The sequence below is a fragment of the Rhinolophus ferrumequinum genome, chromosome 5, assembly GCF_004115265.2.
Source record: "Rhinolophus ferrumequinum isolate MPI-CBG mRhiFer1 chromosome 5, mRhiFer1_v1.p, whole genome shotgun sequence".
NCBI classification, from domain to species: Eukaryota; Metazoa; Chordata; class Mammalia; order Chiroptera; family Rhinolophidae; genus Rhinolophus; species Rhinolophus ferrumequinum.
Window position 1 is genome coordinate 77784704 of NC_046288.1, and position 20432 is coordinate 77805135.

The window sequence follows — 20432 nt, forward strand, 5'->3', positions numbered from 1 at the left end:
TTTACTTTTGTTACTATTATTTCATTATTGCATCTTCTTTGGACTTGCAGATGGTCATCCTGCTCCTGGCAGAGCTGGCCTCTCTTTTGTAATTATGTTGATCCTGCTATTAGATCCCACTTGGAAATACATCGCTTAGAAATAGTCTTTGTTTCTTCTTGATCCATGCATCCATCAGATCAGGAGTCTTCAATCTGGAAGCACAGGGACTTCCTCATGGAAGAGCCAAAACATACACAAGTACAGACCTGATGGCTAGGCACTACCACGGGGGGTTTATGCCCAGGAGAAATTCTTACACATATGCATAGAGGGACCTTAGGAAGGTACTTATCTCAGCATTCTTGTAATGGCAAAGAATTTGAAACTGTCTAGAGATCATTAGTAGCAAAATGCTGAAATAAACTATATTGTATCCATTTAGTGCACTGCCATGCAGCTTACATAAAAAACACAATGTTGGATGAAAATAAAAGCAACTTTAAAGAAGGCAACACACTGTATGATACCATTTAAATAAAATATTAAAGGCATAAAGTAAGACTGTGTATGAATGGAGAGTCATACTCGTATATGTATGTAAATATAAAAGACAGGTTAGGAAAGGCCGTATGACTCACGAGACCGTTGTTTATTGGGTCCTGGAGGATGGGAAAGAAAAATAGAGCAGGATTTGGGGACCCAAGACATTTATTTCTATTTATAATTTTTAATTCCTTTTAAAAAGGAAAATAAGGTACCCTTTTAATAATTGTTAATTCTGGATAATGGGACTATGGGTCTCCATCATATTATCCCCTGTTCTCTATTTTTAAAAATTAATAAGTAAAACCGGTTTTTCTCAAGGTACAATCAGTAAAGTGTATGCATTTAATGTTTCACTGAAAAGAATAAGAACAATGTCCAACAGGGGGCTCAGTAGGATGGCAGTGTAGGTACAAGGTCATTTTTAAACTCTCTACCTGATGTGAACTTGTCACATGCGTGGCCTGTGCATCCCACGGTGGCCAGTGAGGCATCAGTGCTGTGACAGGGGGAAGGCTTAGCTGCACACTGTCCTGATCCCCAGCCGCTGAGTTTAGACTCTTCAGATTCCTACACTGTGAAGGAAGAGTCTTACTCCCTGTGTTTGCATTGCCGCTCCATCTGTTCATTCCATTTCTCTACTGCTTTATTGGGTAATCCATCGGTGGGAGCTCTGTCGAGGTTGGAGAGATGCCTAGTGCCCATTCCCTGTCTTGAAGTATTTCGCCGTCTACTCCAGCAGTCGGATATTTAGATAAATGAATATTCCAAGGTGGTGATTCCGTGATAATTGGCTCCACACTCTAATGGGGATATAGTTGTCAAGCTTTCTTAGCACAGGAGGCAGTAGAAAAGGAGTCCAGGGACTGCGACGTGGCATTTGCTGGACAACATATGCGAAAGACAGGGAAGCAGGAGAGGGTTAACCATCCCTTGGTTCTGAAAGATACGTTGCCAGAGGTCCACTGGCTGCACACAGGCAAACCCCTTGGTGCGCTGGCCCCTCGTGTGCTAAGGATGACTTTTCCCTGGATAGAATGACTTTTATGTTATATCCACCGAAGATTATGTCTGTTGTATCTACCAGTCAGTGATGTGCATGCCCACTGCGCCCACCTGGGAATAAGACCTCAGGCCCTTGGTTTGCTGTTAAGGGCTTTTACCATCACCTTCCCTTGGGAGTCCCAAAAGGTTGGTCTCAACCTGCTGGTCAGTCTTAAGGCACTTCCTGGTTAATCTCCAAGGTAGTTTGCCTTGAGGTGATTGCCTGCATGGGGTGAGAGTGGTCACGTGCACCGCACTTCCGTTTCCAACACTAGAGGAAACCAGACTTGGAGATTTCCTTTTTGGAATCCTTGCTTCAAACCGGCCTTGGAAACTTCACTCATGCAGCCTCCTACTGGTCAACTTACTGCACTTGGCCACGTCTGCTCAAGAATTTCCTGGGCCTTCCGTTTCTCCAAAGATGGAGGTGCTGTTTACAATCAAGAGGTGGAACTGCTAGCCTGTAGGTAGCACTGCAGACTCTTAGCCTGTTTTCTTTTATATTTCCGTGGCCCCTTTTTCTTCCTCGCATGTGGTCAAACACCGTGTTTATAGCCTTTGTCTGCAAAGCCCAGACAATTCTAGACTACGGACAACTAGAAGTTGAATAACGGAAGGACTGATTTTTTATTTTATTGTTGTCCATAACTCATGAAGTAGCTGTCTAGCTAAGAACTGAACTTCTGCCAGTCAGGGTTGTTAGATCTTCTGCCAAAGATTTCTTATTTGGTTCAGCAGAAGTCTTTGTAGCTGCATTGCAGCCCCTGCCTGGACCTGAGTCTTGTCATTACGCAAATTTCTTTCACAAAATTGCCGAACTGATCCCAGGAACTATATTGGACAGCAACATGAAAACAAGAGGTGTTCAAAGAGGAGGCTTATTATCAGGAAAACCACATGAAGGTTGGGGGAAGGATGCAAAATCTGAAAGAGCTGGAGAAAGAAGTCTTTTTCAGGCAGTTTCCTCTAGCCAATGCCTGCCCCTACTTCTACTCTTGTGAATCACTTTGGTCTTCAAGCTAAGGTGGAAAATCACATTTTAAGCATTATTTGGAAAAAAAACAAAAAACAAAACATGGGCTGGTAGGTTATCAGTTGTAACAAATGTCCCACTCTGATAGGGGATATTGATAATGGGGGCTATGCATCTGTGGGTGCAGAGGGTACATGGGAAATCTCTGTACCTTTCTCTCAGTTTGGCTGTGAACCTAGAAGTGCTCTAAAGAAAATTAAATTGATTTTTAAAAAATGGACTGGAGTTAAGCAGACTTGAAAGTGAACTTTAGCTCTACCACTTTCTAACTAGCTGTCTGGTCTTTATTGAGTAGTTTAACATCTTTGAAATTCAGATTCTCTGTTTATAAATATCTTAAGGATCAAATGAGACCGTAACGAATAATAGCTGCCATTTATTGAACAGCTGCTATGTGCTGGGCAGTCACTCCTTAGTCCTCAGAGTCTACTAAATTATTATTCCCATTATACAGATGAGAAAATAGATGAAAGAAATTAGGGGACTTGACTAAGGTCATCCAGCTATTAAGAGGCAGAATTCATATGTTGAAGTCAGTGTAACATACAGGTTAAGGATGTAAATTTTCTTCCCTGTGGTAATAGTCAGGGTAGTTGTGAATATAAGATGGTTCAATTCATGTGAAGCACTTAGGATATATCGGGTGAGGGGTATTACTCTGAACCCCGTGGCCCCAAACGTGTGTTCTTTCCATACTGTGCATCCTTCACATGCAGCCAGTACAAGACCATCCTACGCTTGACATTCAGGAATTTTTTTCTTAAAGCACTACTCCTTTAATTCCGTTTCAGCGTCCTTTCTTTTCTCCCAGCAACTTCAGGTCAACCTGGTTTCTCCCTGGGCTCTTACCTTTCACTGTCGCATTGTCTAGCAGAAGTGCTAGAAACAGGAGTTCGATAACAAAAATGGAGGTAGAGTACCTGATCTAGTCACCGGGCCTTTGCACAATCAATCAGCTGTGCAAAAGAGAGCGGATAAAGTTCCATTCAGAGCCTTAGCTGTGCTTTAGATGGGTATTGTTGCCAGGTACATGGGTTACAAACAGTTGACATGATAGGAAAACGTGCTTGGTTTATGATCTGTTTTCTAAAGTCCATTTGTGATGCAGTTCTTTAGAACGTGGACTGGCTCATCCCTCAGAAACGATATTAAAGACGGTAGACAGAGGCAGGAAGAGGGCCTTGTATTGATCTTCAGTATGTTCTGGGCCCTCTGCTGGGCACTTTATATCCACTAACTTACTCAATTCTCACATTCACCCTGCAAGATGTTGTTCTTATTGTTATTGTTATTCTCAACTTCCCACTAAGGAATCAGGCTCAGGATGGTCAAACAAGTTGTCCAAGGCCACGTGGCTGGGAACAGATAGTGTTGGGATGAAGCTGAGGTCTGAGGACTTTCCACAGGAGCAAATTTCACACGACGTGGGACCGCCTGCTTGCCCACACAGTGCCAGGTGTCCTCCTGGGCGTGAGTCCTGGCATCGGGGTAGGACAGTAAAGCAAGGAGCTGCAAGGGAAAAGCAACCTGGGACAGAATGTTCCATCCCTTGCAGCTGAATCCTAACCCCTGCTTCCCAGAGATCGCCAGAGAAATGAGTCGCGCAGAAGCTGGGGCAGGTCTCGGATGGCCAAGGGTCCGAGTTCACATCCCAGCTCCACCATTTATTGGCCGAGTGTACTTGGGCAACTTACATGTACCACCTAAGTTTCGGCTTCTGCCGTTGTAAAGTAGGGGTAGTAAAATGATCAGCTTTATTCATACACTTAACAACTTTTATTGAGTAACACTATGGGCTCAACACCATGCGAGGGCCTGGGAGGTGGAGCAGTGAGCAAAACAGAACCGCTGCTCCCAAGAAAATTACACTGGAGAGAGAAAAGGCAAAAAAAACACACCAAAAATCAAGGGAGATAGTGGAGAGTAAGTGGGAAAATACACATAAAATACTTAGACTAGTGCTTGGCATGTGGTAAGCACTCAGTAAATGTTAACTATTATTCTTTAGCCATCTGTGTAGCAATTTGAAGTGAGATAAGCCAGTGCATCTAGGTTCCCAAATAAGGTTTATTTCCCCAACTGCTTCATCCCCTTCCAAAGCCACTGATTTTTCTAGAAGCTCTGACAGCTTCCGTGGCCCCCAGGCATTACGTATGCTGTGGTCTCAGGTATGAGCGAGAATGCCCGTTAGGCGCTTACTTGGTGTCTCCTGCTGGTGAGCTTCCAGCCCTTAGAGGGTAGGACCCAGTGTCTCATCCAGCTCTGTATTCTGAGGGCCTGCATGTGACAAGTGTTCAATTAGTATCTCTTTTCCAAAGGAGAAAAATGGGCGGTTTGTATGTGGAGCCATGAATTGTCTGAGTGGTTGTATATTTACTGTGTTTTTACTAAGGAAAGCGTTGGCTTTTGGTGTGGTGACTGGGAGGAGGTCAGAGAAAAAGAGACCAAAAAAATTCATTTGTCTGACTTTCTTCTTTTCTGGAAAGAGGACTGCATCAATCTCTAGGGGCCCCTTAATTATTCTTGCCAGGACTGAAGGCTTGTTCCTAAGTCCTGCCAGTGACAACAACTTAATGTTGTCATAAGCAAAACATCTTAATGGGAAGAAGAGAGGCTTGTTATATGTCCACCAGGGCCACCGCGGTGGGGCCACTGAGTGGGGAGCAGCAGGGCCCCTTGTGTCCCCACCTCCCCAGTCAGACAGGCAGCTGTGAAACATCTCGGCCTGAAGTCTGGCACCAACCAACAATTCTCTGGAAAAAGAGCATGCTTAAGAATTTTGGGGTAAATCTGGCACTAAACAGAGTATGAGGCCTGGGTACGATTCCTCTTTTTAAATATGACAGTCTGCATCACCTGCCTAATTCCTGTTACAGGAGGCCCCCCTCTGCCCTCAGATTAGCAATGATTTTTCACTACCTTGAACTGGGCCAATTTCTAAGTGTTTTCTGGATGAGCAAGGGAAACAGGCAAACCCAAGACAAACAAACAGAATTCATGTGCATGGTTTGCATTCTGCTAAATTGCTCTATTTTTAATAATTGTTTTAATAACAAACTAGCGATTGCCTATAATCTTAAAACAATCCCGGAAAAACAATCCATATGCGTGTGATGGTTGCTTGTGCATAAACTCATCTATCGGTATATATCCGTGTAGCAATGCCTGTAATCTCTTACAGGAATATTTGCATAAATAAGGCTATTTGCCACACACACCCCTTTTTGAATAAATTATGTTTTAGAAATTTAGTCTCCTTAACCTAGTTGTAATATTGTGGTCTGTTTGTAAAATTGGACCCTTGAAAGAGCAAAGAGAGAGAGAAAAATGTTGAATGTATTTTACATTAAATACAAACCCTTTTGTTAAAAAATGTCATTGTACTTCATAGTAAATTTATTAAATCTCCCCCACATATGTCCTCCAAAATTAATTTTCATTCGGTTTGCATGAACTCGTTTATTGAATGGGAATTCGGTCCCCATTTGAGGCAATTAATTTGAAGAGTGACCACACACCCACACACTCCCGTTCTAGAACACCCACACGCATATGCTAAGTGACAAGTAAGCAGTGGCTGGGTTTTCTTTTTTTTTCCTTTTCTTTTCCTCTTTGAGATATTTCCTCTTTTCCACTCTTGCCTGTTAAATAAATGATCTGTCTCTTTGCAGGATAGCGACAACCTCTGGTGGGATGCGTTTGCCACTGAGTTTTTTGAAGATGACGCCACATTAACCCTTTCATTTTGTTTGGAAGATGGACCAAAGCGATACAGTAAGAAAGAAGTTTATTTTTCGAATATCCCCTCCTTTTGCGCCTCTCAGACAACCACAGGGGTCTTCAGAGAACGGCACTGTGCTGACAGCCTGATAATGGTACCTCCTCTTCTGATGAGTCACTAGCTTACCATCAGGGCATTGTCACCAGGTGGCAGCCCGGGGAGGCCATGAGAGATTTCCTCCGAGGCTTTCTGGTGTTTGGGCACTTGCCTATTTAGTGAGCAAGGCAAATGTGAGCCAAGTCACTCAATGATAAGTGGGAGCGGACTTGTGGAGACTTTCCATCGTCTATTCCCTGCAAACCGCGCCCCCCACCTTTATCCTTGACAGCTCACACTTCACACCCAGTATTTTGCTTCTGCAGTTTCCTGAAAAAGAAAAAAAATTTCCTCACAGTCACTGTATCAGCCACATCCTTCTAATGCCCTCTTATCAATTATTTCAGGTATTTGACAAGTGCTGTCTTTTCAAAGGGGAGGGGGAGGCCACAGCTGCTTTGAACATACAGTTTTGGATTGGTGTTGACAGAATTATAGTTCCTTGTCTTTCCAGCGAGTGATAACTCTGTAAGGATCCTCAAATTACAGCCTGTGGCACCTTGGGTAACAGCTGATCTGTCCTGATTAAGTTCAGCCAACTTGTCAGCCATCTGATTTACTAGTTCTACTATAAGACCGAGAGGCACAGATACATCAGCACGAAAGCAATTAATGTCTGGTTAGATCAGAGGGAGATGTGTTTTCAGAAATCAGGATTGCTCCTATGAAAGGATCTGTCAGAGGGTAAAACCTCCCAAATGTCACAAACATGGAGATGATGATGGACCCTGCCATAGTATGTTTGAACGAGTCAATCCAGAGCGTGGGGCAATTGATAAGACAATGCATGAGGGGTTCTTAGTAAACACAACCAGAAGATCGGACTGTGGCTAAATGTATTTCAGAGCCACAGGGGACAACAACTGTTTGTTTGTTTTCATTTTAGGGCACTTCAGACAGCTTCGTAGTATTTGGATTTATTGCATGATGAGTTGATTAATTATGCTAATATATACATGGTGATTTGCAATAGTGGCAAACTGGGGGGAGCAGGACAACTTGGACTTGTTGCCCTGTTGGAACTCTTTGCCAGGAGCATCTCTAGGATTGTGTGCTTCAGGCTTTTAAAGGCGTGGGACTGTTCTGATACATATTTTGGGTGAGAGGGGCAGTGGGTGGCTTTAGTGTCTCAAGCACTGGCAAGCCCACCTCATGGGGGTCCTGAGGCGTTAAGTTTCTATGGGTGCCCCAAGCAGCCTCATGCCCCAGAGAGGAGGAGACTCGGCCTGAGAAGCTGCTATTACCGAAGTCCCTGGGAGATAAATGAACTCGGCAATCCAACAATTACTCTCTCCCCAAAAGCCTGCCTGATCAATGGTGAATAATTTCAAGTCAAGCACTCATCCATCCTCTGAGCCTTCTAATTTTTTTTTTCCTGAGGCCTAAGCTCAGATAACTTCAGGTTATTATTGTTTTATGTTTCTTGTTCCTACACTTTTATTTTTATTTACTTAGTTTTGGTTTGGGAATCCGTCAGGGTCCGCTCTAGGAACTAAGAAGTACAGGTTTAAAGCCTGTGCTAATAAAACCGAGTCTCCATCTTTTCTCTGTCCACTCCCACCCCATCATTTTGGGGGTGAGGCATGATCCATACCTCTTTCCGATCTGATGTCTTGTACGGGAGGAATGCCTGACTCTGAGCCATTGTTGCCCAGGTTTCTTTGTTTCTCTGAGCCAAAATATTTCCCGAGCGGAGAAGAGAAACAAAGATGATTGACAGCTTGGAGCCGAGTCTCATCAGCTGCTTTGCTGACAGCCTGGTGATGTGCGCAGGCTGCTGATGTGCGCAGGCTGCTGATGTGCGGGCGAGTGACAGCTGATTGACAGCCCAGGACCGGGAGGCAGGGAAGACGAAGCCTGCTTAGAAGCTCGGGTGCTGCCATCTTAACCCATTCGCGGTCCAGGCACACAGTGCCAGGCTGGCAAACCGCGTGCTGGCCCTGGGCTGCAGGCTACCGCGCTTACTTGAGACTCTCCAGGGAGCTGAGAGCTTTGCATTTCTGAGGAAGAAAATAGGACTTGGCTATTACCTTTGTCTGTGTAAAACATTTCCCCCAATTACTTTCACTCTAGGTACCAAGAAATGTTCCAGATGAGGTTTCTTTAGCCCGTACTAGAAAAAACTGTTTCTTGGTCCTTCTCATCTCTACGTTTTTAGAAGGTCCCTCTGGCTCTAAGATCTTCTGTCTGAGCTACGTGAATCCTGTACTATGTGCTTGCTTACATATTTGTTGTCGGTCACCGTCTATTAGAACGTTATCTCCATATGGACTGGGACTTTATTGCTGAATTCTCAGATGAGTACAGGAACCTGCACCTCAGAGGTTCTCGATAAATATTTGCTGAATGAATAATTGAATGAATGAATTGACATTTGCAGAAAAATTTACATCACCAAACAGAACGTTGGTTGGCAAAACAATCTTGTTACCAAGATCTCTGGATTTTTTGAACCGGAGGAACTTAATCCACAATGCTCCGCTGGCATTTTCCAATAAGCTCTAGGATATGGTCTGTTCTACTTTAAGGGGGGCAGGGGGCAGGGCTGTGTAATTCAGGGAAGAGTTATGCTTTGGGAGATACACGGCTCCTCCTTTTAGGAAGCACCTCTGTATTGATTGTGTTGTGCTACCCACCCCCGTCCTCACTCTCCTGATTGGATGGGAACCTCTCCTCCATGGGACGTGATTGGGTGAGATGGCGACTGCTGATGTCCTCCTAGAAGACTGAGGGTATGGCTGGTATGGAGAGGAGCTGGATGAGCAGGGTGACTGGACCATGTTAGAGACTGGGCTGTGTGTCCCTAAAGCCACTTGCCTTGTGGAGTGGCCTTGTAGAGCATCAGGAAGGTGTTCCTCCAGCAGCTGGAGGCTTTGGCAGTTCCAGGGAGGTAATTTTCCCCTTGGGTTAGGTGGACTGTCCAAGGGGGAGGACGAGCAGGGAGAGGCGACTCCCTCTTTAAAGATCATTAGAGTTGAAAAGCCTCTTTTCTGAAAATGGAAACTTGGTCCATAGAGTCCTAGCTGGTGAGTCAGTGGGCTTCAAGGTGACTGACTTTAAAGTCAAAATCAGGGCGCCCTCCCGCCCAGGACGCCATGCGATCCCACATCCTCCCATAGAGAAGGGGAAAGAAATGGATCCGTCACTTCACACATTTCCAGGAACATAAGTCACAAATAATCACTGTGTCTTATTTGACACAGAAGGGAAGGCGAACAGAGGAATGGGGTCCTGAAAACAGTCTGCATGTGTACTTTGCACGCGTACTTTGTGCACTTACTTCCCAGGGTCTGTGTGACTTTCCTGTCCTGTACGGAAATGACCGTTCTTAGGTTGACCGCTTGCTCTTAGCTTCAAGCAAGTGTTGATTTTGCTTTCCTCCTTTTTGGAGCGTATAGCAGTGTGCCCCACACTCTTCTCTGTCCTCGGAAGGGCGCTGATAACCGCCTCAGGAGACCTAGGCCGCATCCAAGCCCGTGCTGGCCATTTTCTTCATCTACAGGAAGTGTGTGGTTCCCAGTTCATTCAGGAAATAGCTCTCTGCCGGGAGAGATGCATGGAGAAGCTTCTACTGAGAAAGGGCACGACGGTTCCATTAGAACATTCTTTGGTTTTAATCTGTGCTTGGGTTGGTAAACAGAGCCTCCATTTCCTCATCTGTAAAACTGGCATAATATCACCACCACTGGCTTGTGGTGGAATTAAATGCGATAATACAACAAAAGAACCTTGGACTATTTGAAGCGTATAGTAGTCAGTATTGACTATTATTATTGCAAACAGTGCACAAGCTCGCTGTCACTTGTAGCTTCTGTGCCTCACTGGAAGACTTGCCATATGCAGGTGCTTTTCAAGTGTGCTCAGTGTGTTCTACACTGAGGCTCCCGCAGAGCCTCGCTGGTCATCTGGGAGCCCATCGGACGTCTCTGCTGGGCGATTCCTGCTGAAATGCAGCACTGGAGAGATGACCTCCTCCCAGGGCTTCCCCCGCAGAAACCTGCTCTAGCTCTGGTCATTAAGTGGGGTGCAGGAGTTGAGAAACAGAGGAGACAGTCGGTTGAGTATGTGCGGGGCTCTGTACTTTGGCAAGCTGAGAACTCCAACACTTGGTCAGACATATCTAGGTTGGCATTGCTTTGGAAATTAGGGTTAAAAAATGATATAACGACTAAAATGCCATCTTGTTTTGGAATACTTCCTATTGATCTATTTTTTAGGGAAAGGTGGGTAGTTCAGGCCGGGGCTCTGGGTCTGATACCTGGGTTCAAATCCAGCTTTATTTTTTACTACCGATATGATTTGCCATGAGTCACTTTCTAAGCGTCAGTGGTCTCAACTGAAAAGTGAGGGTTTGATGAGATGATGCATGTAAAGTTCTTAGCAGAGTTTGTGGCACCATGAAAATGCTCCATAAATAGTTGTTATTTGATTGAATTCCAGTGAGCATGTGGCTGCCTCCAGACTGAGACCCAGGGCAATTCAGATATGATCGTCATTAATCCTTTAACTGTAGCTTGGAATTTGGAGGTTGATGGGTCCCAGTTATTTTCTATCGTACACTTGTTATTTCACCTTGACTTCTATATTCTGTCTGGGGTAAGGATTTCTGGCACAACCACACACCTTCAGCGTCACACTAGCCAAAGACTACTTATTCTTTTTCCCTCTGTGGCTATGGAGAGGATATTGTACTTCCCAAAAAACAAAGGTTGTTTGTGGACATGTCGTCACTTTTCATATCATTATTTCCCTCTGTTTGCCTCAGTTGTCAAGTCCCATTAGATATTTTGAAGAACTGCCAATCGGTCCCTCTGTGGAATCATTTCTACATTTGCTGTTTCTCTTTTACATTTTTTTCCACCTCCCTTTATTTATTTTATTTTTTTGAAAGCTCTGATAGCGTTGCAATATTGACTAAGTTCTTCTAGTTTTGTCTTGTAATATGTGCTTTTATGTGTTGTATATTTGGATGTGTCCCCCTAAGGTAGGGAAATTCTATGAGGTCCACATGGCTTCCCCATCTCTGCTTACCATTTTTCTCCTGCTTTTTATTGGTTTACCTCATCCAGCTGTGTTTTTATTGTGCTGGCTATGTAGGGATTCTAAAGCGTCCCTTTCTCTCTTGCTAATGTATTACATGATTAAAACTATATTTCTGGGAAAAATCATTCTTTTAATATATGCCTCGGTGCTTTTGACATCACATTTACTAACTACTGTGGCATGAATGTGGCCCTTTGTAAAAGTTACGTGTGTCGAGCATGCAGTCAGCTCATGGGAGAAGGGGCTTACAAGGCCAAAGTCTGTGCGTGCATCCTTTGTGTGAGTGGTACCTACAGAGTGTCCATCTGAGGTCTGGGAAGTCACAGCTGCCTGTGGCCGGTGTTTTAAGACCCTGATCTTCCCCAACAGATACCTGCCAGCTGGTCCTGGGGAGTTTTCCTTCATAAAGTAACTTTGTTCCTCTGGAAATTCCTCAGTCATTTTTGAAAATTTTTTTATTTATGGAGGCAGAGATCAAAATCATACACTTTGGGTCCACACAGATTTATTTGGAGTCTGTGCTCTACCATCGATGGCTGTGCAATGTTAGGCATGTGACCTGATGCTGGGCACGTTGCTTTAACCATCTTTACCTCAGTTTCTTTCATCTGTAATTTTGAGGTAGTGATAAAACCAACATCGCAGGGGATATGTGAAGATTCAATAAGATTGAATAACTTGTAATTTTCACTTAGTGATGCCCATGGAAAGTACACAATAACGATTTACTGCATGAATGAATGAATGGATGGACGGATGAATGACTAAGAGAATGAGTTACATGTCTGATATGCTGCCAGTCACTTGGAATTAAAATAGAGGCTAGTTCTATTCGTTCAGTCATTTGGCACATAGCAGGAAAAACTCTGGCTTTGGGCTAAGCCGGATCAGACCCATCTTCTTTCTGTATGGGTACCTTAAGAATTTAATTCTTAACCAATTGGGAGAAAAACTGATATTAAGGGGATGATGGTGATTTAAACACACAAGTCTCAAGCTATTACAGTGACGACACCCGTCCAACAGAGGTCGAGGTTTGCTCTGAAAGCAAGGAGCTATTGAATACATATCCAGTGCCAGCCAGTGTGCTGGGCACCTTGGAGTTCCATATCTTATTTGCTGAGGACCAGATAAAAGGACGTGAACTTCGACTGCATTCAAAATGTATCTCAGAGGAAAGAATGCACTGCCTCCGAGTAGTCCTTGATGGTTAGTTACTGGATGAGTGTGGCATTCAACTGTTGCATAATAACATAGATGGCTTTGGCTCAGATGACTCCAGAAAATGATTTTCTTTCCATGGATCTGCACTAAATGGCTTCTCGATGGCTGTAGCCTCTGAACTTGTGGTTTAGGGAGTGATCATTTTCAAGAGCAGTCTTCATTAGTCTGGCAAGATTTGGAGTAAATTAAATTGGGACTAAAGCAGACTATCATTTGAAGTTCATTTGTTCCTGTACTCATTGATTGATTGATTCATTCATTCATTCAGAACTCACCGAGTTCTTGCTATTTGCCTGAAATTATCATAGTGGGGCAGACGGTTCCCGAGAGGAAGGAAGGCAGTTCCTCACAAATGTTTTCATTTACATTTGACTTCAATTTTTTAAAAAGCCTTACCTTAAATTAACATAATCAGCTGAGTATGTCAAAAAGAAAATATTTTGGGGACACTAATGCAAAATCTGGGACTAGTTATCAAAAAGACTTGAGAGAAAACCTACAATTGATCTGTTAACTGACAGACTTCTGAAGGGGAAAAAGGAGACTGAATCTTTTCCCATTTGTGGTTTCAAATTGATGATATCAAGAGTTGCAAATTGGCCATAACAATAGATTGAGCAGACATTCCATTCTCTCAGTGCTAATAAATACCATAGTAATATTACACGAGATAATGGACATAAATGTGCTTTGGACAAAAATAAAGTGCTATACAAGTTGAAGGTACAATTATCACCATATTTGTAATTGAGCTTTAGGATTTGATGACTTTTTGTTTTTCCTTTATAAATCAAGCTGTTAAGAAATCTGGGAGGATTGTTGAATTCCTCAGAGGGATAAAATTCATTGTCAAATACAGAGGATTGAACAAGTCAGGACTATAACTGCCCTTAAGAGCTTAGTTGAGATTTGAATGAGGTACTGCGAGTAATCAGGAAATGGATATTATGTGTTGTTTTTGAGACTTCGTGACTGTGATATCTGTGGGTCCTGACACATGCATTTCCTGACTCTTGATGTCATGGAGTATATTCCTACTCCTGTATCTTCTCTATGGTTCTCAAAGTAAGAATGGTATGACCCCATAGTGGCCAGCAAAATAACTGCGGCAAACGTTTTTATTATCAAAATGACAGGTGGTCCTACTGACATTTATTGTCTGGGGCTGGAAAAGATAAATGTTCTGCATGAAAAAAATTTCTGAGATACATCTCGTTTGATCCCATTTGCTCATCATTTTGAAGACAGGGTTGATAGATAAAATGTAATAAAAAATAAAAGGCAGTACTCCCTACAACATTTTCTGTTGTTTATCTGAAATTCAAAGTTAACTGAGTGGGCATCCTATGTTTTTCTGTGTTAAATCTGGCAGCCCTACGTGAAGGACCCCAGTTCATGCTCAAAAATGAAATCTTGGTAATTCCAGAGTAGCTACAATGGGGTGTGAGCATGGCACATTACATGAGAAAACCTCTAAGAGATTTACCCTGGTCCTCTTAGGCACAGAAGTCTTGCCTCTGTTTATGTCTAGCAACTGTACTCATGGGCCCCACCTACAGAATGAAACACCTCAGCAGAGGGTGGCAGTTGAAACCTGCCTGAATTTAAATCCAAAGTCCATATGGCAAGCCTTCCACAGCTGACTACTTCGGCATTTGGGCAGATGATGAGCTCACACGTGAGTGTGATACATTGCCTGCCGCAAAGGAGCTCACAGTTTCACAAGAGAGACAGACACAGTTAGCTCTAATGCAGTAGCAGCGACCCTGGAAGAGGAGGGCAAGCAAAGGACTGTGGGGCATCAGAAGGGAGTGAGCAAATCTGCTTCCACTGGAAAAAGACTCAGGCTGGCAAAGACTTCCTTCTTACCTTCTAAAATCCTTAATTTCTTAAAGCCATGACAGAAATCGCCCTACCACAACACCTTGCAAATATAAGGCTTTCAGTAAATATTTATGGACTTATGAGTGTTGTAATGCCTGTAAATAGTACAAATACGACCCACGGTGTCTGAATATTTAGCCCACAAGCACATTATTGCATGTATGATATTTCCATGTTTTAGTAAGTTTCTACCATCACAATCTCAAATTGTAGCAACTCATTTGTATTATAGACTAATAGAAATGTAACAGCAATTTGGAAATTTGTCCACAAACAGGGCTGGAGACAGAGACCTTTTATTTATTTATTTATCTATCTATCTATTTATTTATGTCATGTGTACAAAACACTGTAATAGTTAAACACCAAACTAAAATCACATTTATCCAACCTATAAGACTAAGACTGTTTTTTTTTCTTCTTTAATGCTTCGAGTTCACTGCATAGTTTCTCTGCCAATCTCCTGGGAAGTCCAATTGTGTCATAAAATTTCATAGAATAAGTAATCCTTAGCGTTGGTTAACTAGGTACATGAATCTTCTTACCGAATGGATCTTAATGGACTCAATTTCAATGGAAACACCTATTTATTTATTGAACCTTTCTCAAGAACTTCCCATGTGTCATCTTTCTGTGCCCTGGTGACAAGAAGCTGAATGAAGAAAATCTCTTGCCTTGGCGGCGCTAGAGGTCTAGTGAGCTATTGTTTCTAGAACTTAATCTTAGCCAGATCTTTTCATATAGATGTCCTCTACCTCTGTCTGTGAGCCTGTTCTTAATAATGCCCACCACCATATTTTTAGACTCTGTAGTCAAATGTAACATTGGTATCTTTTTCTAACATAAAGCATTTCGAAAAGTCAGTGTTAAGTTGACATGTATGCAGGATTTCCTTTGTGTAATATTGGTTTGTTCTTAATTAATGGGGTGAGCTGATTTATGGTGTCCTCCCCACAAGCCTATGTGTTGCTTAATCTTTACTTCTGTGTCTTGTTTTCAGATTGTGACGTTACCTTATTTGTGAAAGTGGGGTGAAATAAAGCATTTGTTGAAGTCAGTTTAAATGAGCATTCTTGTACCACTATCTTAAGCAGTGTTCAGGTGCATTTCATTAAGAATATAGACGCTTCGTGACAAAATCACCCATCAGGATGTGTTTCCTTATTTATTGTTTAATCAAGGTAGTCATATTGAAGTATTCTAATTCAAGAGCTTACAGAACTTGGTGCCTTCATGTATTTTGCTTTTATTATTCGTTCCAGGAGAATCAACCTCATACGATTACAGTGTGCTTGTTTATTTTTATGAAGTGGGTCCTTTCCCAATTGATGCTATCTTTAATATACCCTTTGATGGGAACTTTTCTGATGCAACATGTATCTTTGGCTTTTTAACAAGTCGGGAGGACTTGAAATTGACAATTGACACTAATAATCATTTTGAAGACCTGTAGAAGGAAGTAAGGTCACATGCGAGCATGATAATAAAGCCACTCCCTTTTTATGAGACAAGCTCGCCATATTATCTGGAACAAAAAAGAGTATTACATTATTTTTACAGACTTTTCTAAAAATACGTATGTCTTCTGTAGTCCTACCTTTGAATAATCTTATTTGCAATTTGACTGTTTGTCTTTGCTTTACTTTGAAAAATACATCGTTTGTTATGCCAAGTTGGGTAAGTTACACTGAGAACAATGAGGAAAAACAAGAGTTCTTCCAGAATCTAATTATGAGGCAAGCCTAGTCAGTAATGCTCAGGAGGGTATTTCCTCACTGACACACATGATATCTCCGTGCCACTTTTGCATTCCCGGTAAAAACCAACCACTTGAGATGGTCCTCAGTGAAAGGATGTCTCTTTGTCTGTGTGTTGCAGAATTAAGGCAAGCTTTGAAAATATTCCAATACTTGAAGTTAGTTACCTGAGAGATGTATTTGTCCACGTAAAATTTCCTCTGGATATGTTTGTCATGTAGCATTTGATAAAGTCAACTTACACTCATTCAGTTTTCAATTGAGGCATTTAGGAAAGTTCAGCTTTCAAGCTTTAAAAAAAAAATCAATAATAATCAACTTTTTCAAGGTTGCCTGCATAAAATAACACTCCCATTCTTATTTGTTCTCTTCAATAGAGTCGTAAGAGAAATGATAAATGGTCTCCGGCAGATTATGTAAATATACTGCTAATTATATCATTAATAGTTCTTAATACTACTAGATACTGTACTCAAATATATTTCCTATAAAATGCTTTAGTACTTAGAAACCTATTATTTCTTTTTTAAAAAGATGAGCCCAAAATCAGTAATTATGGGAGTTATTATTCAGGTTCACAGTCGTGCCGCAGCTATTTTTCACTTGATAATTACCTTGTTAAATTAATGTCAGACCAGCACCATGCCTTATTTAAGAAAATGGTCCACCAGTCCTGTGCACGCAGGCCCAGCTGTGGAAATAGCAAAGATTTATTGAATTCAGTCTCATCTTTTGCATTGCCTCAGTGACGTGACTTACAGAAGTTCTAAGAAGTTGTATGTGTCTTATGAGATGTTTGTAGTATCTTTCCTGAGGTCCCATTGTATCTCTTGACAGTTGGTGTGACACCTGTGTTCTTCCTAGTTTTAGCCCTGGGCTTTGTTGCCAAGAGGGCATGCTGTTTAATGGGTGTGATGTCCATTCAGAGCCTTCAGAAGGAAAAGGGAAGATGACCCTCCCCAGGAAAACAAGGAATGCATATGGTAGGCTTTCTCTTTCTACCTTCCCTCGTTTTGAATTGCAATTTTATTTGTTACTTCTTTCCATTTGGAAAGAAAACAATTTTTTTTTCCCCAAGACCCTGCAATAGTAGCTTTTTAGACAAAACCACAGTTACAGATTCCAATTTTCAGTCCAAAATAAGTAATCCTTGCTATATTATAAATTTAAAAAAATGAGTCAGATACTGAGTGGATCCTTGTCTTGGTGGTTTTTCAAACGTATCCAACAATAACCTCCTGGGTTGGTTAACGAGTTAAAATGACAAGTATTCTGATAGTGCTTTGCAGTTTATAAAATTCTTTCATAAATCAGGACCATCTGTAAGCTGATGGAGTGGGAGGACTGTCTTATTTTTCTCTGTAGCTGCTGTGCCTCCCGTGATAAGGGATAGAGAGGAGACCCGAGGTTCACATTTGCTGAGCGCACCTGGGTGGCAGTGTCTCATTCCACCCTTGCTATGTGCCCAGAAGCAGGTGTTACCCTGACCATCTGTATTGTAGAGAAGAAGAAAGTCAGGTACCCAGAGACTCAGAACTCGGCTCTTCTGCAGTAGACACACATTTTGCGGCCCCTTTACTATCCAGCTTTCAGTAGCAGTTTTAAACAGTAGAGACTCTTTAAATGTTACATGTTTGGATGAAAAAAAAATCTATCTCTTGCTCTGGATTCTGGAGCCTTCTCTCCTCAGCCGCTACTCCTGGAAACAGCACAGGTTAAGAATAATTAGTTCTTAATGGCAAATGTGTACTCACAGCATATTTTTTTCATCATAGTTAAGTGTGGATTGCTTCAATCCCTCCAACATTGCTGCTACAGAGCTGACATTTATAAATTTTCTTTTTCAACGCAGTATGGGATCCTCCATATGTCTTCCATAATAACTACCTATGTTTTCAGGGAATCTAAAGATTTATTTCCTTCCAAGTCCTCGTTGCTGGCATTTTCTCCAAGCTTCCACAACTGCCAAGAGATGAACTTCAATTTAGATGAACTGTTACATTTGTCATTGTGAATTTGCTAAACTTTGGATAAATTTGAAGATTTATGCTTATTCCCCAGCGGGCCTTGAGACTATCTTTGAGGCTCAGAAAGTTCACGCCTGACTTTCTTCCCGCTGTTCTAAGTAAACGAGCTCTTAGATCCGTGCAGCCTGCCTGCCTGGGCTCTGGGTCTGTCATTGTCTCAGCCTGGACACATCTGCGCTGCCAGGAACCCCATGTGTCTCACTTCTGAGGTGTGTGCAAGGGAGGAGGGGTCTCTCCTCTCCTTGCCTCGTGCTGTGGAAATCGCACGCTCCGTCTGTATTTCCAGGATGATGCAATTAGAGAGGGCCTTACAGTAACACCTCACTTTAGAGAAATAGCCCAGGCCTGAGAGACAGACAAGCTTCAGATCATGGGCTTGTCCCTGCAGTGACTGCATGACCTTGGTTTTTATACCTAATCTCGCTGAGCCTCACTCTTTTCATCAGCAAAGCGAACGTAATGTCTATTTGGCGTGGTATAATGGTATTTGTAAATAATACGCCTATGGTCCCTGATACATGGGAGTTTATCAACAAGTAGTAGCTATTCTAGTGATTATTTGTAGATAATATACCACGAAGTCGACTTGGCTTTGACTTGTTCAAGGCAATCCAGCTAATGAGTGATAGAGCTAGGATTCAAATTCTCGTGTCTCAATTCTTTAGAAAACACAAGACTTTATTTAGTAACTGGCTAAAAGCTCTATACTCCCTTTTTATTGACTGTAGTCTGGAAGTAACATAGTTTCTGGGGAACATATATTGTTTAATTTTGTTCTTTGAATCATCTCCACAGTCTCTCAGAGGCAAGTGCAATATGAATTGTCACTAAATTCATTGAATTCACTTGATGTGTGAAAAATTGGAGACAACCTACTTGATGGATGTTTTAGTTTTCTATTCCAACATATCAAATTACCACAAATTTAGCACTGCAAACCTCACACATTTATTATTTCGCATTTTCTGTGGGTCAGGATCCAGGCGCTGGTTAACTAGATGATTTTCTGCCCAGTCTCACAGGGCAGAAATCAAGGTGTCAGTTGGGACCTCCATTCCATCTGAGACTCGTTGTTGGCAGAATTCAGTTCCTTTTAGTTGTAGGACAGATGTGCCCACTTTCTTGCTTGCTATGAGCTAGAGACTGTTTTCAGCTCCTAGGGGCCTCCCTCTGTTCCCTGGCTTGTGGTCCCCTGCACAACATGGCAGCTTTCTCTTTCAAAGGCTGCAGGAGAATCTCCTGCCCCTCAAATCTCTCTTACATTTTGGGATCACCTGATGAGGTCAGGCCCACCCAGGATCATCTTCCTTTTGATGGATTCAAAGTCATCTGCTTCAGGACTTGAATTACATCTGCACAATCCCTCTGTCATCCCATGTAACAGAACCATCGAGTGATATCTCACCAGCGTCCCAAGTCCTCCTCGTTTACACGTGAGAGGAGGGGATTGGGCAGGGTATGTACCCCAGGGGGTGGGCCATCTTAGAATTCTGCCTACCAGGGACATGGGACAATTACATCGTTATGATGCAAGACTTCCTGACAAGTATCATCAAACTAGTATAAAGCACCCTGTGAGCTTGAAAAGATAGGTTACTTCCTGCTGGGGGGTATGGAGACATGGTAGAGACTATGGGTAGAATTCGGGCCAGAGGTAGAGATGAGTGGGAGCAGTGCAGAAGGAATAGAATGGAAGAATCCCACCCCAAGGAGGCAAAGAAGGTATTTGGAAAAATGGTTAGTGGTCTGGTTTGGCTGGCACTTGCCTTTAAAGAGCTGCTCTGTGGTTTTTAAGAGACTGTTGGGTTTCGAGGACGTGGAACTGATAGAAAATGTGATAAGGACGGTCTGATTCCATAAGTGTCCTTTGATTTTTAATGTACTGACAAGAAGGGAAGAGTGTGGCCTGGCTACATGTTCTTTGTTTATGGGGCTCCGATGCCTCTCTCTGGGATCACCCTCCAAAGCCTTAGAAAAGCTTTCTCTTCTCTACCCTTTCTGACAGAGAATTCCAAATC

At 42.4% G+C, this 20432-nt stretch overlaps 1 protein-coding gene across 10 annotated transcripts in view; it reads left to right on the forward strand.

Moving 5' to 3' along the window:
- The window catches only part of LDB2 (LIM domain binding 2), a 346005-nt gene that overhangs the window by 121708 nt on the left and 203865 nt on the right, over positions 1–20432 (forward strand). For all 10 annotated transcript variants that reach the window (XM_033106569.1, XM_033106564.1, XM_033106560.1 and 7 more), the window contains exon 2: positions 6274–6376. In XM_033106569.1, the coding sequence (XP_032962460.1) occupies positions 6274–6376 (103 nt within the window). The remainder of the gene's footprint in view (positions 1–6273; positions 6377–20432) is intronic.